Source organism: Natator depressus, chromosome 1 (assembly GCF_965152275.1).
Source record: "Natator depressus isolate rNatDep1 chromosome 1, rNatDep2.hap1, whole genome shotgun sequence".
NCBI classification, from domain to species: domain Eukaryota; kingdom Metazoa; phylum Chordata; order Testudines; family Cheloniidae; genus Natator; species Natator depressus.
In genome coordinates, this window is record NC_134234.1 from 39,651,941 (window position 1) to 39,672,916 (window position 20,976).

The 20,976-nt window shown below is 38.0% G+C and overlaps 1 protein-coding gene across 2 annotated transcripts in view; it reads right to left on the bottom strand.

Moving 5' to 3' along the window:
* The window catches only part of PSPC1 (paraspeckle component 1), an 83,962-nt gene that overhangs the window by 37,503 nt on the left and 25,483 nt on the right, over window positions 1-20,976 (bottom strand). The window contains exon 7 of one of the 2 annotated variants that reach the window (XM_074957936.1): window positions 3,127-3,184. The exons of the other annotated variant lie outside the window; for it this stretch is intronic. Within the exon in view, the coding sequence (XP_074814037.1) occupies window positions 3,127-3,184 (58 nt within the window). The remainder of the gene's footprint in view (window positions 1-3,126; window positions 3,185-20,976) is intronic. 2 annotated transcript variants of the gene reach the window in all.

Sequence of the window (20,976 nt, forward strand, 5' to 3'; positions counted from 1 at the left end):
ATGTACTTCTACTGGTTTTGAACAAAAGTTTACTAAATGTATTTATAGTTTGTGAGTAATATACACAATTACAATAGATGAGAAAAATTAGTCAATTTGCAACTGGCCAACTTTTACACAACTTGGCCATTTAGGTTTCAAGCACCTTACATCAGAAAAGACAACACTCTACTTTATTCCATATTACAAATCAATTGCAATACTGAAACCTAGGTTTTCCAATTCTTTTAAAAACATGCTCTTTTACAGAAGTGTTGGATAGTGGAAAGTTAAGAACAGGATTGTAAAGAGATTTATGGCTAATATTACAAACATCAATAGATTCTGAAATTAAGAAGATACAACAAAACAAATGGAACATTTAACACTAAACCATTAAAACTTTTGATCCATTGTTGGAACAGTAATAGGTAAGACAGTAGAAGCAAAAACAAAAGAAACAGCAATCTGAGGTGGACAGAAAGTTTATCTATAATAAAAATTCAGCTATCATATATGATTCATTTGTCAGTAACAACTAAACTAATCAGCAGATACAGTAAGACTAATTGTATACATTTGCAAGGTTGTATTATAAGGAAGAAAAAACTTGGTATGTAAATTAGACATATGAGATGTAATGTAAAAAAAATCCAACTAGAACGGGAATGGAACAGTATTTGTTCAGATGGACAATCCATCCTGTTCAGCCAACTATATGCATCCATTTTCTTTGACAATAAACAAAACAAAAAAATGTGCCAAATTCCAAGGTTTTACACCATGTCCGTCACTGTAGTATGTGAATTCCATCCAAGGATCAAACATGTTGGATGGACTGAAATACCTAGTAAAGTCCTTCCCATTCTCCATTAGATTACTACCTTTCATGTTAGGAAGAAATTATAATAAATGCATTAACTGTAAATAGGTCATTCAGAACTATCATCATATTGCTACTACTACAATACGTACATGACACTTCCTCTGTGTTATTAGCACTGACTGCTCGTTATCACAGTGATCAACTAGCAAATCATTGCCCCCAAAGATGTATGTGCATGATTCTGATACTAGAGGAGTGCTAAAATCAGACTCACCCTAACCCTCTTATATTAGTTCCGCTGGAGGAAAAAGGTTTTGCAAAGGATCTGTGGTACTAGTGATAAGTGCTACAGGACTTTCTGTTAGAAGATTTGGAGGAGAGGCACTAGTCTTTAATTAAAGAAAAGTTTGAACTCATCACAGTTCTGAAGGATTGTTCCTCCACGTGAACTTCAGCAGATGTCTCCCTGACCCACTACAGACAGATGCTGCTCTAGAGGGTGGAGAATAAGAGGAGGGTAAAGAGCTTCTCACTCAACCATGAGCAAGATTAGTTCATGGGATGTAGAGAAGCAGAAATCTCAGTCCACAAGAACAGTCTGCTCTGAGTATCCATCCTTGTGAGCATACCATGGATCCTCTGCTAACTCTTGCCATTCCAGAGGAGCAGACAGAAAAAGAAAAGGGAGAGGAGCTAATATTATTGCTAGAGTCATAACAGGCGCACACATGCATCTTCGGACAGTAGCAGCACACTGCCTATAATGATGGCAGTGCTCAGTGCTGGTATCACAGGTGACTCAATAGGTGCATATTCAACTAGCACAGAGCATCACTATTGCAATGTTACTAAGAAAACAGACTATGCTTTTCTACATGGGCACACACCTGTGAGAGTGTATGAGCTACACCCTGGGAAGTTCTGGCTCTTATTTAAGAAACCAAAGAATATTCAGTTTAACTAACATAAGCAGAATCCCTTTTTAAATGTAATATATTCAATGATTTGAGCATTAGATCAAAGACTAATGGTCTTTTAGATATGTTACATTTCTAGCTCATTTTTTTTCTGAACTGTCTTTCTTGAATTCCTTATTATTTATTTCTTGGATGATACATTTTTAAAGGCAAAAGAGGTTATGTTAAAGTTGTAAATCTTTTTTTCTATTGGTGTATGTGACAATAGGCACCAATATATTTAGAACTTGGATCATATCAAGTATCATTGGATATTAATGTAAACCTGTGATTCAAGTTTAGAGTATACTTGTCAAATTTAATTTTCCAAGCCTGTTATATTTTAAAAGGCACAACAGAGAAGATGTAAAATACAGCTTATTTTGAAAATGAAAATAATATTTCTTTACCAAGTGTCAAAAGGTATTAAAAGCCATAAGATGAATGATGTACGGTTCATACATAATTTAAAGTTTAAAAGGTATGCCAATTTTATTCCTTAACAAATACTATTCAAGTTTATTTCAAGATTTTTTTAATCAAAGATTATGAAGCTCAGTGAAAATACATATTCATGAGTAATCTATTTTAACAGAATTGATTCTTCAAGAGATAGACTACTTGAATTTTAGTGTAGCTTAAAAGCAGATATTTTGCTTAATCTAACTGAACACTTTTTTCACATTGACTGATTCAGTATGAAATAGAAGTGGTGATTACCCAAGCTATATATACAAAATAGTTTTATATTTTTAGCCTGAACATTCAGTTAATAAAAGCAGGTTTGTAACAGCGACAATATCACTGAGGGCAACAATGAAATTGCAAGACAATTTCCAGCTATTACTTGGGATAAAATTATTAAAGTTTAGCCCCCACAAAGTATTTAACTTCTTGTTAAGTAACATAGCAGTAAGAAGTGATCTAATAAAGCCATGAACAGAACTATGCTAAATCTATTTAAATATACATTATATTTAACTTTTGTATTCAGATACAAAATGTCCTCCCCCCCCCCCCAAGACTTCTTATAAACAGCAGAAACTGTTTCATGTTCTCCATCAAACAACATTTTTCAGGATATCATCTTCACTATCTTCGCCTGTTTTCCTACTTTGTAAATATCCAAATTTTTCTCCCACACACAGACTAAAATAATAAAATGCAAGTTCAGTAAATAGATACTTACTGCAAGAATCAGTTATTCAGAGACAAAATGGATGAGATTTTATATTACCTATCATTAAAATGTTTTTTCCTTACTACTAGCTCTTGTCACTAATGTATAATACCAATGAGTAACATGTACAGTCCCAAAGAATTGTAGTCTTATATTATAGAAGCCTATTTGCTTCAGATCCCTACCTCCCATGTTTATTGCTCCACGAGGACCCATATCACCCATTCTCATTTCCTGTTCTCTCTGAAAGTAAACATAGTTTTCATGGTCAACCTATCATGATTATTTTAACATTCCCATCTACTACAAAAAAAGCACAATTTTCTTTTATGTTTTAATTTCTTTCGTCATGTTTAGAAAAAATACAGGAAATACAATTAAATATATTCTTCAATTGATATGAATTGGGATTATTTGGTAATAAACGAACAAAAGTGCATAAGTCTTATTAAAAGTTCCCTTAAACCTAATACAAATCTTACAGAGAAGTTTCATTAAACAGAAGCAAAGGCCTAATGATGCTACAGTAATTCTGTTTTTAGACCACAGCTTTATTCTCTCAAAATAGTTTGCACTATTGCAGGGGGGGGGGGGGGAAAGAGAGGCAAAATTAATGTTCCTACAAGGTGCCAATTCATATTCTGAAACACTTGTCAACCACTTATCCACAGAAGCAGTACCACACTGCTCTGTTAATTTGCCTCACTACTGAGCTGAAAAGATCACCACAAGGAGCAGAGATGTCAATTTGTGCCAATCATATTGGTATTTTTTGGTTTTGTAACCAGTTAGGAACTAGGCATAGACCACCAATACATAAGGGCCACAAAACACCGAGCAGAAAATGACTTTCAGTTACAGCTGACTCAAGTGCTGGCTTAGACTGAAGCAGGTGACCTAGAGATGAAATGGGCCACATTTCATTACCAATCCCAACCCATTTTATTTTGCCCTTAAAGACAGACTTGGAAGTCAGCAACATCTAGGTGAATTACTACACAATCTAGTATGAGGCACTACCAATTCCCACAGCACGCAAGACTAGAATTTACAGCATCTCAGACTCCACTGCACATAGGAAGTCTGATGAAAGGTGCTGTGCCAGAGCCAAATGTAGACCCAAATATTTAGTTAAAGCAAGCTGCAATGGTACTGAACACCAAACTACATAAAAATCAGTGAATATCCAAAAGCAACCAGTTTTTGGTGTTTGGTTTTGAGGGGTAGGCTTTTTGGGGGGGGGGGTGCGGGGGGGGGTTTGGAGACAGGAAGCATTTACCATATACACTATGTTTTAATTTAGGCTTTTAAAAAATCTTTTCGTCCCCAATCAATCACACCAGCACTACGTGGCTTGCTACGTAATACTGCATGTCTTCAGTAAAGCAGTTAATGCTCAAGGATTTCACTTAAGGTGATGGTTTAGGGTGGGGTTGTTTGTTTTTTAAACTAACTCCCCTTTCCACCCAAAAAAACTGGTTAGTGAGAGTACTCAACAGTATCTACTGGGTTTTATTCAACTTTACTTTCATTTTAGCTTTGCTGCTGACTTTTAAAGGAGAGAGGTAATGTTTCAGGTTGCAGACCAAAGGACCACAAAATTTGCCTGCAGATTGTTTGATGTCCATTTGTTTGCCATCATTCCAACAAATCTATTCTTCCATCTTCCCCAGTTGTGTCTGGTTGTAACCAACTTTTAGTGTCTTGTTAAATTTTAGTTTTTATACTCTTCAGAGCTGGGACATTCTCTTCTTCACTTGTTTTGTGAGGTACAAATAAAACACAAGGACACAAAAAACACATCAATGTGACAAAAGGAGGCATTTAGCTTCACAAAAAATCACTAAATATTAAGGGTTACTCTGTGGCTTGACTGATATAATTCTTAACAGCCACATTATCCTTAAAAATCATTTATTCAGAATAAGACCACCTACTGAATTACAGAACAGTAGTCTGGGTTTGGCCATGAGAGTCAAAAAATCTATCCCACATAAATGGTGTCCCAGAATACCTTAGGACAGTACAAAAGCAGGACTAAATTGCTCCTTTCCAGATCACTGGGCCCTTTTCTCGCTCTCTAGATGCTTGTCCTTTCGCTAGCAGAACCAGTTCTAGCCCCTGCAGACACCTGTCAGCTGTGCACAGCAGGGGATTAAAGTGGAGCCAGCTGATACTGAGAAGGAAAGGTGGGCAGGAACATCTAAGCTGCCAACGCAGGAGCCTGCATGGGATAGGAGTTGTTGGGGAGAAGATGGGAAAAGAGGGCTGAGAAACTGAGGTAGCAACCAAGAGACTGGGAGGGGACAGAGTTTGCAATCCTATGGGATTCTGGGAGCCATGGAAGACAATTAAGAAGCCATGGGAAGAGAAGGCTGGACCATGAAGAGCACAGTAGGAGTCATATGGAGTGCAGAGAATGAATAATGGGGACAGAAGGGAGCAACACAATTTTCAAAGGACAACTCTTCAAATAAACCAAGGGTGTAGAGTGATTTAACTGCAAATGTTAGGTTATTCTTTCCTGCCTCTCACACACTTCTAAGAAAATAAATTTAAAACGTGCTGGAATGCAACTAAAAACCTCCAGTGGCCCCGATTTATCTGAAAAATTTGTCCCTAGAAAACTTCTTGGTATGTTGGCAATTATGGTTATAGTCCTGGGCAGCTGTAAGAGTCACATGAACCCAAAACAGTTTTTTTTGTAGGTTTTTGACTTTCTTATTTCAACACTGTAGAAGTTACATTGTATTCCCTGCATTTTTGTATCTTCATAGAATTTTAATTTTATGCATTCTCCCCCTTTTTTAGGATTTTATACAAAAGAAATTCCTGGAGCATGTACCAAACATGTACCCTCATATACAATTTAAAATCTACTTGCAGCTTGCCATTCCTCTACATTAATTTTACACACACACACACACACACAAAAAGACCTTTAAAAACAGGAATATCAGTACCACTGAGCTAAATAAATACACTAAGAATCTTTAAAAATATACACATCTTTTTAAAATATAAAAATATTAAAAGAATTTTTGAAGTCTATTGCTATAAAACTTCATGAAATTAAGAGGTATGGGGAAAAGTTTGTTGAGATGAGGGATGAAAGCATCTCCATCATCATTAAATGTCATCTCCCCTTTAGTATTAAAAAAGCATCAGAATGCAAGAGTTAAAGTACAGCCAAAACAAGGTAACCACCACATTTTTTCCTTGGAAGTTTGCCTTCCAATTTCAGTAGCCTAAGGAACCAAAGAAATTCAAGTCTACATATGCTATGTTATTCATCATAATAAAGCTGTAAATAGAAATATATTTGAAATGGACTATTCTGTGGAACAACAATGGCAGAAAGCAAGAATACCAGCAATGTAATATTTATATTGGGTTTATATCAGAAGGCAAACCATGTAATTCTCATCAGCACCCAGTGGCAGTGAATGCAAATCTTGACCAATCTAAGACCAATCACTCACCTTCCCAGCTGAGATTAATGATCACAAGAGTAGCAAAATGAAAAGAAGGGAATTCAAAAAGAAACACTGCAATTTTGGTCCCAGAACACTTCCTGTGAAGTCACTTTAAATGTTATCTATTAAAATCAAGTTATTTTTTTAAAATATGGATGCAGTTATCAGACCATTTTAATTTTTCAAGCAAAACAAAACTCCGGTGACATCATGTTTTTCTCACTGTAAAGATATTCAATGTGTTAAATAGAAAATAGGATTCGTTCCACAACAGAGGGGACTTTGACTACAATGTCAGATAAGTACAGATCTTTAGCACTTCAGTATCTCCCACGAAGTTTAAAAGAAACACTCTGGAAAAAATAGTCAATATTCCATTGTAAGACTGAACATAATCCTTTGTGCACTAGCATGTATTGTTTAGTAGGAAAATGACCAGCTCAGAAGCTTGCAGTCCATTTCATTCAAAACTTCAACGTAGAGTGGCAATATTAACTCCATTCCAGAGACCACCTTGGGCAGTGCATGAAATTCCATTTTGGAGTTACTGCTCCTAAAAAGGAGCCATTCCCTTCCCTCCCAACCCAGATTTTTGGAAACAGAACAGCAAATATGAACTGTTGCATTACACCAAATTTTCGATTAGGTCAGCTTTTAAGACCAAACAGATGAAGTAGACTTGAAAGGATTAGATTTTTATCAGTAAATATTGGTAAACATCAATTTCACTACACACGAAAACAGATGAAAAATATTTCCACCAATGTTAATTAAAATTTACAGATTAATAAAGAAAGAAAAATTTTGTTTAAGAACTTACCAGAGTTCGAATAAGGATCTTTATACTTTGTCAACATCACATATCAAAATATAAAATTTGTGTTTTAACTTTTTGAATCTTAATATCTGCTGTCATTAAGAACTACTGTCTGACATCCCCCCAGAATTTCCCACAATTATGAAAATTTAAATCAAAGTCTAATTTCCCCCCCCCCCACAAATAAACACTGATATCTGTTGAAATTATAAAAAATTAATTCTGCCAAGCCTGCCTTTAAGTATTAAATTCAACCAACTTACAAACTACTGCAAATGCGGATACTGTAAGAATCAAATCAATGAAACCTATAACAAACATATATTTTATATAAAATATACACAAACAGACATCCCATGAAATCTTCATGTTGGGAAAAATATTACTAATGTTAGTAATAAGGGTAAAGATAGCTGGCCAAAAAATCTGATCTTTTAGGGAAAAAAAGATACATTAATCATCTGTCCTAAGTGTAATACACACACACACACATATATACATACACAGAGGGAAAGAGAAAATTGAAATGTAACAACTTCCTTAAAATCAGGTGGGCAGGAATAGTAGAAAAACCAGTACAAGTTATTTAGGCCTGCACTTTTACAGAGGAAGTCATCATTCCCCACAAGTTATCACTTTCAAGGAAACCTCCATGCTAAACTCCCTTGTCCTATATGTTTTATTTTGGGAGGTACGTACGTGGGGGACGTCACCCACTTTTGTGGAACCTTCCCTTACTCCCCAGTCTAGACCCTAGCTGAGATAGAATTGAAGAGCATATAAGACCAGTTAATGCTGTCTACGGTATTTAGTGTTCAGTCTTCAGCTAGTCTTAAAAACAGAAGTTAAAATCACACAAGGATATTTCCTTGAACAGAAAGAGTACAACATATTTTAACACTTCCCAAGAGAAAATTTTCTAAAAAAAGTTACAATGTGATTGAAAATACACATTGATATTTAATTCTAACACCATGCAAGTCAAGTAGGGTATAGTGTTGTATAAAAATACACAGTAAAAATATGCGTTATAATTTAAATGTTAACTAATGCTAAAAATACTATGCACACGACCAACCCAAAAACTAGATAGGGTTTCATTAGTAATGTACTATTTTATTAATAAACCCCTTCATAAATGTATCCTAGCGTCTCACCCATTGGCAGGCCATTAAAGACTGAACGGGAATATACAAATTAATGAAATTCAATATATTATTTTATGGGTTTGGTAAGACTAATATCTACTTTCAGATGGAAAGAAATCCATCTTTAAAAATCCACAGCTTTTTAAAAAAAATCCACCAATTCTCATTTTAAAAACTATAGGTTGTTAAATGTCTTTAGATAGGGGGGAGGGGGGAAGATATTAAAGTAAAACTAACTTCATCTTGTAAAAACATTTAAATATTTTGAATATACTGAAACCAACAGAAAGTGCAAATTGTTTTCCAAAACTCTGAAGGCTTTGCTCACAAATTTCCACTTTTTATTCAATAATAAAAAAATGATTTGGGCTACTTTAGTTGAAGATGTTACCCGCTTTTTCAAAACACACTGATTTACTGCTCTACAGCATGGCTCGCTACCCTTTCCTAAAATATGGGAATAAATTCTAGAAAGCATTTAAAATATTATTGCATTGGCTCAGCTCCCAGGAAACAACAGTACCATTTGGGAAAGTGCAGGCTTAATAATCATATCTAAAAGAATTAACGGAGCATCAGGTGAAACAAGAAATCAGCTAGCATACTAATTCCATTAACACTAGGTTTAGGGCAGTCGTTTTAACCTGTGTTTCGCAGACCACTGGGGGCAGCAGACAAGGGCTAGGATTTCAAAAGGGATCCACGCTTCCATTTGAAGTATTTTTAGGGGTCTGCAAATGAAAAAAGGATGAAAACCACTGGTTTAGGGTCTTCTTGCTGACTTTGTGTATCCACAGAAATATACATTTTCCTTTAAACTCTTGTGTGGAATGCCTGCCCTGACCATGAAAAACAGATGCAATGTTTTATCTTATTTGGGTGCCCTTTCATACCCAACACTGAAAAGTGCTAACTTCCTCTAATGTTGATCACTTAAGTCTTGACTACACTAGGAAATTTTTGCAAAAAATCATCACTATTGCCAAGTCTGGTTCAGTTCCACTAATGTTAGCACATTAACAGCCCTAGTGCATATGAGCCAAACATGCTGTAATCTACCCATGGAGAGAGCAGATCTAATGAACAGCAGCCAACAACTCATCTACAGGAGAGCAGCAGCAGCTCAACAGAAAGGCTCCCATCCTTGCTAACACCACTGATACTGAACAATTCTAGCCCCAATGAGAAATTTTAGCCAACTGTCCTTAATGTATACCAGGCTTTACATGCCAACACTACAGGAGTGGGTGGGTGAGATTCTATGGCCTGTGTTGTGCAGGTCAGACTAGACTATCATAATGGTCCCTTCTGACCTTAAAGCCTATGATTCTATGATAAAAAAAAAACCAACTCAGCTAATGTGATTATTTGGGTCACTGGACAGCCTGTCAGTGTAACCCTTCACTTATTTGAAAGCAGATTTGATTGGATGGTTGCAAATTTTGAATAAGCAAATAATGTAAGTTTATTGTCTAGTATAAGAGATATAATTGCTGATGTGAGCAGTGTTTTTCATTGCTATCAATTTCTTAAAAGGCTGAATCTCATTATATGCCTTATGAGATTTCACAGGTTTTCTATAAAACCTGATCCAGCAAGTGTAAAGGCAGTTCAAGTTCTTTATTAGAACATACTTGTTTTTGTGCCTTGGCAAGGAAAGAAAATATTCCCATTTTCCAGGTAATATGCTTTCTGTGGATCATTCAAGACAACACAGATGCTGGGCTCTTTCCTCTCATTTGTTTTGCCAAGCAGGGTAACAAGCAATCACCATCCAAGATTTTCCTGCTCACAGGGTTCCCCCTCTCCTGCTTCTACACTGTGATGCCATCCATCTGGAAAAAAGTCTGCTGGCCTGCTACACCTTGGTAAGAGAGAGAGCAATTCTCTTACTGAAGCGAGGAAGAACGGGAGCGTCTAGAATCACAATGAGCAATAAAAGTGGGAAATATAAAAATTGTAAAAATAATATAAAAATTGTCTTTTTATGACTTGGTCCACAACAGCACAGGAATTGGTTTCTGATCAGAAAGATGTTATAAGAAAACATTAGGGCTGTCAAATTATTTTTTAAAAAAAGTCGCAATTAATCATGAGAATTAAAAAAAAAATCACAACATGCATTAACTGCGATTGACAGCACTAGAAAACATCAAAGGAGAACAAGAGACAAGGTTGAACTAGAAAAATCCTGAGGAAAAGGGAGGGGAATGAATAGAAACAGGAATCTGTAGCCTCTTTGCCTATTCTACAAAAAAAAAAAAAAAGCAGCTTCTCACAGAAGCCCAGCTGTAAGCACTCCGTGGTCAATTACTCTATCTGGAGTCGCCTGCGCATTCAGAGCACAGTATCTATCCAAATCTATCATGCTCAGTGAGCCGAGGATGTTAGTAGAAATCCTGAGGGAGTTCTGGATAATATGCGTCAGGCTCCTAACTGTGAAAGGGCCTCCTGGATAGTTTTAATTTTTTAGCCTAGGTACAAGGTTTGTGTGCAGCTTTCTAGGAGACTCCTTATTCCTACCCTGAATATCCTTTCCGCTGATGTTAGAGTACACACGGATGTCTGAGTTTATAGACAAGGTGGGTAAGGTAGTATCTTTTTTTGGACAAACTTCTTTCGGTCAGACACAAGCTTTTGGGCTTACACAGAGCTCTTCTTCAGGTCATGAGCAAGAAATGCAGAATCTACTTTAAGGAAGCAGATCCGATTATTTCCATAATTCTTTAGAAGGATACACAGTGCCTGAGCAGATTTAGCAAAACTTGAGAAGCTCACCACCAGAAATTTGGGAGATCCCTTCACTAAGGAAAAAGAACAGGAGTACTTGTGGCACCTTAGATACTAATGAGATTGGGACTCACCACCGCAGCACCTCCTGCTGTTCACTCTGGGAATTAGCTCAGTTAATGCAGAGCGCCCTCTGACAGTAGTGTCCTGTCTGTCTCTTGCCCTAGATTGGCTGATCGACCCACGTTGCTCCCAGCTTGCGGCGTCCTCTTCAGGACAATGCCCTCCGGCAGTGCCCACTGCTCCGGTCTCACCCCCTTCCGGGGGTTTGGTGTTATCAACAGTCCTTCTCTTCATCCCAGTCACAATGGCCAACTACACCCCAAAGTCTAACCCCCTTTTGGCAGAGATCTGATGCACTCTGTGATGGCCACTCCAAACGGCCAGGTGGACGTGCAAGGGGGAAGGTGGGAGACCCAGGCCTGCCCTCTACTCTTCGTCCCGACCCAGGGACCCTTTGGCAGCAGCCTTCCTGCCTGCCCGCCTCCTCTCCCTTTGTCCATCTCTCTCCCTGGGCCATTTCCCCTTTGGCCCCTTTTCACCGGCTAGGCCCTTTTTCTCAGGGTCCGCAGCCCGGCAGGTACCAGGCAGGAGTTCCCTTCTGCTCCCTCCACCTGCCCAGCACTGTGCTGTCCCTGGTGCTAGTCTCCTCATGCAGAAGACAGACCTTCACCTTCTGAAGGCCTGAGAGAGACTACCAGCTCTCTTCCTGGGCAGCCTTTATATAGGGCCTAGCCTAGCCCTGATTGGCTGGCTGTAATACTGGCCCTGATTGGCTCTCTAACAGGCCCTCCCTGATTGGCTGCCGCCTTGCACAGCCACTCTGGCCTGTCGTAGCCCAATCTGGCATGGGAGTCGGGCACCATCCCACCACAGAGACTAACAAATTTATTAGAGCATAAGCTTTCGTGGGCTACAGCCCACTTCATTGGATGCACAGAATGGAACGTATAGTAAGAAGATATATATATACCCATACAGAGAAGGTGGAAGTTGCCATACAAACTGTAAGAGGCTAATTAATTAAGATGAGCTATCATCAGCAGGAGAAAAACACTTTTGTAGTGATAATCAAGATGGCCCATTTAGATAGTTCACAAGAATGTATGAGGATACTTAACATGGAGAAATAGATTTAATATGTGTAATGACCCCGCCACTTCCAGTCTCTATTCAAACCCAAGTTAATGGTATCTAGTTTGCATATTATTTCAAGCTCAGCAGTTTCTCACTGGAGTCTGTTTCTGAAGCTTTTCTGTTGCAAAATTGCCACGCTTAAATCTTTTACTGAGTGGCCAGAGAGGCTGAAGTGTTCTCCTACCGGTTTTTGAATGTTATGATTCCTGATGTCAGATTTGTGTCCATTTATTCTTTTACGCAGAGACTGTCCGGTTTGGCCAACGTACATCCTCACACCTTTTTGTAAACTGTCTAAATGGGCCATCTTGATTATTACTACAAAAGTGTTTTTCTCCTGCTGATAATAGCTCATCTTAATTAATTAGCCTCTTGCAGTTTGTATGGCAACTTCCACCTTCTCTGTATGTGTGTGTGTGTATATATATATATGTATATATATATAAAATTTCTTACTATATGTTCCATTCTGTCCATCCGATGAAGTGGGTTGTATGCTCTAATAAATTTCCTAGTCTCTAAAGTACCACAAGTACTCCTGTTCTTTTTGCAGATACAGACTAACACGGCTGCTACTCTGAAACCTTTCACTAAGTAAAGGGTTTACATATGACCTAAACAGGGCTAATATGACAGAGTAGCCCAACAAGCCCCTCTCAGACTTTAAGCAATACCTGGAAGAAGTTAATGTCTCCTACTAAAGGATTCAAAGTATTTCACAGTTTGTTGTGAATTTCTTTTTGTAGGGGGACAGCAGAGGAGTTCTCTCTTTTACTATTCCAGAACCTGCCTCTGTCCACTGCTGCATTAAGCAGAGCTTCTCTACCCTTTAGGCAAACCAAGTGCTTGTTTTAGGGTTTTTTTTCCCCCCCCTAGTCATAGCTCCAGAAATTGCTTCAGTCACTGAGCAGGAGACCACAGAAAACACTTTAGACTCTTGCAGGAAAGTACGTAGCATTCAGGAGAAGGTTCTTCTTTTTCTCTACTAGCCTTCTGTGGTCAAAAGACAAATGCTGGTCACATGGGAAGTCGAGCTGGTCCGGAATATTTCAACAAAATGTTATTCCTCAGAAAATGCTGATTTGCCAAAACCAAAAAGGTTGGTTTTGACAAATTTCCAGTTTAAAAACTTTACAAAAGTTTCAAAATTGTCAAAACGTCCCATTTTGATATCTTCTAAATGAAAGTTTTTCAGAGCATATAACTTTCAATATTTAAGTTAATTTACAGTAAAAAATGAAAGTGTAAAAAACTGACTTTTGATTCACAAAAAATTGAGATTTTGATTGGGATGGGAAAAATGTTCAAAAACTCATATCACAGGATGGGAAAAATACTTCTTGCTGAGTTCGAGTCAGAAGCAACCAGAGAGGTCACTTTCCTGTATGTTGTTCTAAGTAAGGCAGGAATCTGACTGGAGAAGTGTAAGACCAAACTCAGAGCAGGAAAATTGCGGACAATGACTGGCCATCATTGTGCCTGCTTGGGCAAGTGAAGGGTGGAGGAGCCCAATGACAGCACTGGCAGTCTGAGCCAGAAATATTTACCATGACAACATACTGGGGTATAAGTCTCTCCCCTGACTATGCAAGGAGGTTTCTCATTGATCCGGCAAAAATTCCCCTCAGATTTAAAACAGTCAAATATAAAAACTTTTGACAACAAAATGCAACTCTTCTGAACAAAAGCTCCGTCTTATTACAGTTTATATCCCACTTAGTGTATTTTAGTGTACAATGGCAATTTAGTGTACAATTAAGCAGAACTAGTTACTGTCTTCACAAGGAGACTTTTTCCTCTGTTCACTTTGAAATAAACTTGACTCTTAAACATACTGTTTTGTATGATTGTGCTGAAGAGGCACCCAAGAAAAAGTCTACTGTAGGAGCACTGGAGAAATTCAGTCAGACTATTGCTCAAGTGCCTCTTGCCTGTTCAGAGACACTCTCATCCAGCCCCACCACAGAAGACCGGGCAAACTTCACTCTACATTCTTGCCCAAGGTCTTTTTGAATTCTTAACCTGGAGTCTCCTTTGACAGACTGTGCAATACCATCCTGGCTCTAGAAACTAAATTTGATTCCTGTGACGCTTTACAGAAAATTTGAAACAAAATTTCATATAGTCAAACAAAAATCTTTCATTTGGACAATGCCATATCCCAAACCAAAAATGCAAGTGATAATGGATGGCAAGAATTTCCTTATATTCTTATCCTGATGATGCTTAGAACTTTGTTGATTCAAACCCAAAACTTGTAGCCTAAAACTAGGAAAGGTTTAAAATCTGTTGATCTATTACAAAACTTCATTCCAAATTTGGAAATTTTTATATATTCTTTGTCGATTGACATTTCAGCCTTTTTTCTGTAATTGTTTATACTTTCCTGCATTTGTGAAAAGTATATGCAGGATTAGCCTTAAGAGTTAGAAGTTTTCTGGAGTAAATTTTTATACCTGGTCTTTTTACATTATAATAATAAACATTTGCCGTTCCTTCATAGGATATCAAAGTGCTATACAAAAGGTGGGTATTTACAGATGGAGAAGATTAGGAACAGACACATTAAAAGACAGATTCTGCCATTTTTACTCAAGTTGTTTTCAATTGACTGAGTACTCACAAAACAAGGTTATACTGTCCATAAATATGGGTGGAAGAATCTCCCGCTATATGAACTGCTCACCATCACAGTCTACTCAGGAGTAAAAAGAAAAGGAGTACTTGTGGCACCTTAGAGAGGAGTAGAATCCCAGTTTCCCCAATTTTCAGCTCCCTGCTCTAGCCTCACTGTCCCCCTCTTCTAGACTCAGTCACTAGAATCTAATCTGTTAAGAAAATCCCCCAGCCCCAAAGGTTTTTTAATGTCCATTGTGCAGGACTTCATAGATCTGGTGCTCACTAAGTGGAACAAAATGATTTTATGGAGCTGAAGGGTTTTTTTTTTTTTTTTAAACAGACCCTATGTTTTCCCATTATCTAGGGAAATATCTAAGTATACATATTGATTCACACACACGCGTGCACACACACACACACAATGTATAACTGTGGGTGTATATATACCAACTTACAGAGAAGACAACTTGTGTTCTTTGTACAGATAACTGGTTATTTACACTCCTTTTTCAAACAAAGGTGCTGATGTCAGGGTCTCCTCCTCTCCCCCTGCCCCTGTACCCCATCTCCACAGAGTGCAGGGGAGGGGAGAGACATGACAGGGCTCAGGACGGAAGGAGCTTGCTGGCAGCTGCTGCTGTGTCTTAACTTGCTGATCTACTTAAAAGGGCAGCATACTTAAAGTGGAGTCAGAAAACTTAAAGGAGCAATGAGCATCTGTCCGTGTCACACACACACACGCTGTGTGTCTGTCAAACACACACACTCTGTCTTTCACGCTCACCTCCCAACACATACTTGTATTGTTGTTTTTACTTCTTGATACTGTACTTCTTTCAAAGTGTGTTATTTTAGTTTTTTGACTGGTCTATGCATTTCATAACTTTTATTTCTCTCTTATGCTTAAATTTAATTATTTGAGTAGTGAGTTCTAAAATGCCTAACCTGTCCTTGCTGGAATAATTACCCCTATGTTAACTTTTTAAAAATATATATCATATCTAGTTTTCTGGTTTCTACTGGTGGCACACGTTACCTTGATATAGTGCACATAACAAAATTCATTCCGCACATGGATGGAAAAAATTAGAGGGTACACAGATGGGTACTCCCTCTTAAAAAACAGAAGTTAATATCACACAGGCATTTCTATTCTCTCCCCCTGCCTTTTTACCCCATTATTCAAAGCACCATTCAAAATAGGCTCCTTCTCCCACAGAGGATACTGCATCCCAAGCTCACAAAGCAGCTTGTGCTGCCTAGCTCTCCTTTGCTTCTGGGAACTACTTCAAGATAACCTCGCAAAGGAAAAAACTGGACTTGTGCCCTTTTTTGCTTCTTAATTGTGTATAAACCAGGACTGAAAGGGTTTATTTAAAAAACCTGCTTTTTAATTAGAAATTCAGGATCTATCTAGAAGACTATGTTGACTGGAATGCTAATGAAATTACACCACCACAAGAGCCCAGAGAATTTTAGTACTGTGTTTGTTATCAATCCAACTTTAACAGCTAACCTTTCAATAACGAAAGTCTTGATTCAACACCCTCAGAACTTCAATTAAAATATAAAGAGCTCACATTAAACATCTCTTAGAGCTCTTGCTGATCTATTGGACCTATCCATCAAAACAAGAGAAGTTTATATTTTACATTCCTGATGTAAAATCTTTTTATGTTTTTCGTCTTGAACAACTAAGTTTTTCAGGCCTTCTTTATATATCAAAACTAGGAGGGCATAAGCTCAATTCTTTTTTTAAAAAAAGTGTCTGCAAGTCACTTTAAAAAACACATTTTTTTTAAAAGCAAATGAGAATCAAACAGTTCCTACATTTTTATTCTTAGTTCCCAGGAGCTGTAAAGCACAGCTTAAGAACTGAGGAAGCAGCAGGCATGAAAAAAATCTAGCTTCATGTTCCTCACTACCATTTCAATTACTCCAAAAATGTAAACTTACAAAAAAAAATCTAATTCAATAATAATCCATCTTACCATATTTGTTGCTATTTAAACACAGGATAAACATCACACCAATTTGTGACCAGACTTCACTTTTCATACACACTTATTGCTTACAATGTACTAGTGACAAAAATCAACTATTTTGAGAAATAAAATAGTGCTTACCTGTAAAAATAGTTATTTAAAAGCAATATCCACTTTATCCAAGCTCATGGTGTGTCCTTATGTTCAAATGTCCAGGAATGGATATTAAAGGATTTTATGCAATAACTTATCCTCCAGTCATTTACTTTATATTTGATTTAACTAACAGTAGTAGTTTAACATCACAATAGTTGAATCTCAAGGAAAACTGGAGGATGTGTTGCAATATGGAGAATAGATTACCTTCAGAGAACCTCAGTTACAAACTTTTCAATTAATTCCATACTCCACAAATCCCCACCTGTGGAGGCTGCAGAGATGAAGAGCTGTCTTACCCAGTAAGAGAGAAAGCTGGACTAACTGTACCACCTGTACATGTAGAAATACAGCAAAAAAATCTTAACTTTAAAGTTACGAAATTTTAAAACAATGCAATGTTTAATACATTATATACATTAACAATGCATATGACAGAGGAGTTAATTAAATCTTTGGACCCAGATAGAGGGGGCATTAGACACTTGAAAAGAACTGTCTATCTTCTGAAGATTAAATTTAAGGTATGAGATGCCATGACAAGATAGAAAAATCGAATTAAAAGTATACCTAATTGGTTCCAGGGAGAGACCCCCCCCCCCCCCCAAAAAATAAAAATCACTTCTCATAGTTGAAGTGCAACAGACACATAAAATGAAATTCTGGTACTATTTTTTGATGAAATGCGAAATATAACCCCACTGCCTTATCTTTAAGAAATTTTGAAAGAGAGGAAGAGGAGCAGAGCCAATTTCAAAGCCTGGCAAACACAATATTTCTTTTCAGCTGAAAGCTTAACTATTTTTCCAGTTTAAATGTTTTTCTTACAATGGAACATGTACTGTTTCACAGTATATACCGGCAATTAGTTATATATTTCTAATATGTTTTATCATATAATCAACTTGGGTAGTGCCAAGCATTTTGGACATGCATCACCACAACCAATTATTTATTGTATACCACAATATAGCCAAAAGCCAAATTTTCCAACAGAGGTGGAAACATAGCAACTCTCAATCACACTGAAGTTCTTATAAGGATACTTTCAGCATAATATTTATATACTGAACTGATAACTTGCATATAAATAAGGCCCTACCAAATTCACAGCCATGTAAAATGCATCACGGACCGTGAAATCTGGTCTTTTGTGTGCTTTTATCCTATACTATACAGATTTCCCAGGGGGAGACCAGCATATCTCAAATTGGGGGTCCTGCCCAAAAGGGAGTTGGGGGAGGCAGGGAGGGTGTCTCGCAAGGCTATTTTAGGGGGGTTGCAGTATTGCCACCATTATTTGTGCACTGCCTTCAGAGCTCAGTGGCTGGAGAGTGGCAACTGTTGGCCAGCTGCCCAGCTCTGAAAGAAGCGCCCCGCCAGCAGCAGTGCAGAAGTAAGGGTGGCAATACCATACTGTGCCACCCTTACTTCTGCGATGCTGCCTTCAAAGTTGGGTGGCCAGAGAGTGCAGCTGCTGACTGAGGGCCCAGCTCTGCAGGTAGCAGCAGAGAAGTAAGGGTGGCAATACCATACCATGCCATCCTTACTTCTATGCTGCTGCTGGCAGCAGCTCTGCCTTCACAGCTGGGCACCCGGCCAGCAACCGCCCCTCTCCAGTTGCCCAGCTCTGAAGGCAGCACCGCTGCGAGCAACAGCACAGAAGCAAGGGTAGCAGTACCGCAACCCGACCCCTACAATAACCATGCAACCCCTCCACAACTCCTTTTTGGGTCAGGACCCCAACAATTACAACACTATGAAATTTCAGATTTAACTAGCTGAAATAATTAAATTTACTATTTTTAAAATTCTATGACCATGAAATTGACCAAAATGGACTGTGAATTTGGTAGGGACCTACATATAAAATAATGTTGCAGACTGAAAGGATGTGTCCCTGGTTGGGGAAGTAAAAATATTTTACTTGTAAATTATATTTCTCTGACAGGTTTTAGGTCAGTCCATACATACATCGCCTTTATCTACACCACACACTGTAAAGCGGAAAGAAGCACCAATGACATGACAAATTTTATTGGCACGAAGCCAGGCACCATCCCATCTCTCCCTAAATTTCCAACAACCACTGCCATACAGATTAGAAGATTGTTATTAACTATTCAAACAGAGAGAAGGGTGTATAACACAAGTCTCAGCAAACGAGGAAGCAAATTATATGAATGAAACTAATACAGAAAAGTGTTTTAATTTATTCACGAGACAAAAATGCAATACATCAAACTGAGCCGACTATATGGTAAGCAAAACCTATACTAAAATAGAGGTGAGTACTAAAAAAAAAGTAAGCTGATAATTTGGACTAATCCAAATGAAGTGAAATACTGTTTAAAATTTAAAAATGACATCCTCACTGATTCAGACCAGTCTATACAATCTTGCTTAAGCGTAAAAACAGCACTTTTCATCCCAACATCTGAGGTAGCTTTACAAAGGAGAGGTATTAAGATCTCTGCCCTGACTGCTGATGCTTGCAGGCCTGTTTTTACAAATTGCAGGTATGCACTGGAGCCAAACTTAGTTAGGGATTCCCTGTTAGGAATTACTGTTAGATGTTTAAGAATATTGTATTGTGTGTGTTTGTGATGTATATATATGGGGGGGAGGGGGGAGAAGGAGGGGGGAGGAAGGGAGCAGCTGCTCAAAATTCTTGAGTGAGTTCAGCCAAACCCAGAGGAAGACAGCCATTATGGAGGGGAGGTGAAGTTCTTTGCCCTGAGGGCTAATGGTGATAGACCTACTTTTACTAACTGCAGTAAGAAAATAACTACAAGGAGAAGGATTCCAGCCTATTCAAAGAACTGGGCACCTGTCACTTGTTCAGAGCAGGATGGTGCAGTGACATAAATGCCCAAACAGCAGATCACAGTTTTAAATGCATAGGATTTGTGTCCTGTGTACCGTTTGGTACTGAAGAAATCTTCCCTCTCCCCGTCACCCTCCTCCCAATTACATATACATCACAAACACACACAATACAGTATGTTTGATACTGTTTTTGTTTGCATGGTATTTACTGTATTGCTATAACATGTTTAAATGTATAAGGAGTCTTAATTAACCCGCACACTGTCTTCCCATAATTTTTAGTCTGAGCAGTTTTACTACATTGTTGTGCTCTTATTTCAAACCGGAGCAACTCAGGATATGGACATCCACTACTGTCCAAATCTGCACATTTATCTTCTGTGTTACTATTTACAGGTGGGCGTGCCACTGTCAAAACAGACTGAACCCACTCGCTATTCCTGCAGTAAAATGGAATTATAGGGGTACTTGTAAAATCAAACTTTAGTGGATTACACCTGGCATTATGCAAATGTACAGAAAAACATGATCCCGGTCATAAAGAATTTACAATTAACCTAATTAAAGATATAAGTGTAATACATAAGCAAGGGCAAGATATCAGGACGCACGTAGTGGTGTCAATAAAGTGAGGGTAGGATTCTAATCCCTGTCATAGGCTGAATTGAGGACCAAAATGCAGCTCTGTAGGTCTCATCCATGAAGGGCTCCTCTTTCTGTCTTTGCTAGAAAATTTTATTTGTTTTAACTTGGAGCACTCAAGTCAGATTACAATTTTGACCAGAACATATCCTGATCTATTTTGATCACCAAGATGTATTCAGCAACATGTTATCTAATCCGAGTGCTCCCAACTGTGTTCCAGCATAAAATTCTATAATATATGCCCTTTTATCTTACAAGACAGCTGTTGATCTCACTGAGTGACCCTTCACATTGCTGTGCGCACCTTCTAAAAACAAGCTTCTTTAAATTGCAGACTTCAACCCATTTGGTTGACAGCCTTTGGAAGCTTTAAAACTATTTCTGGATTCATCGAGCCAGTCAGCCATTCATCTGAACACTTATGAAAAAGAAC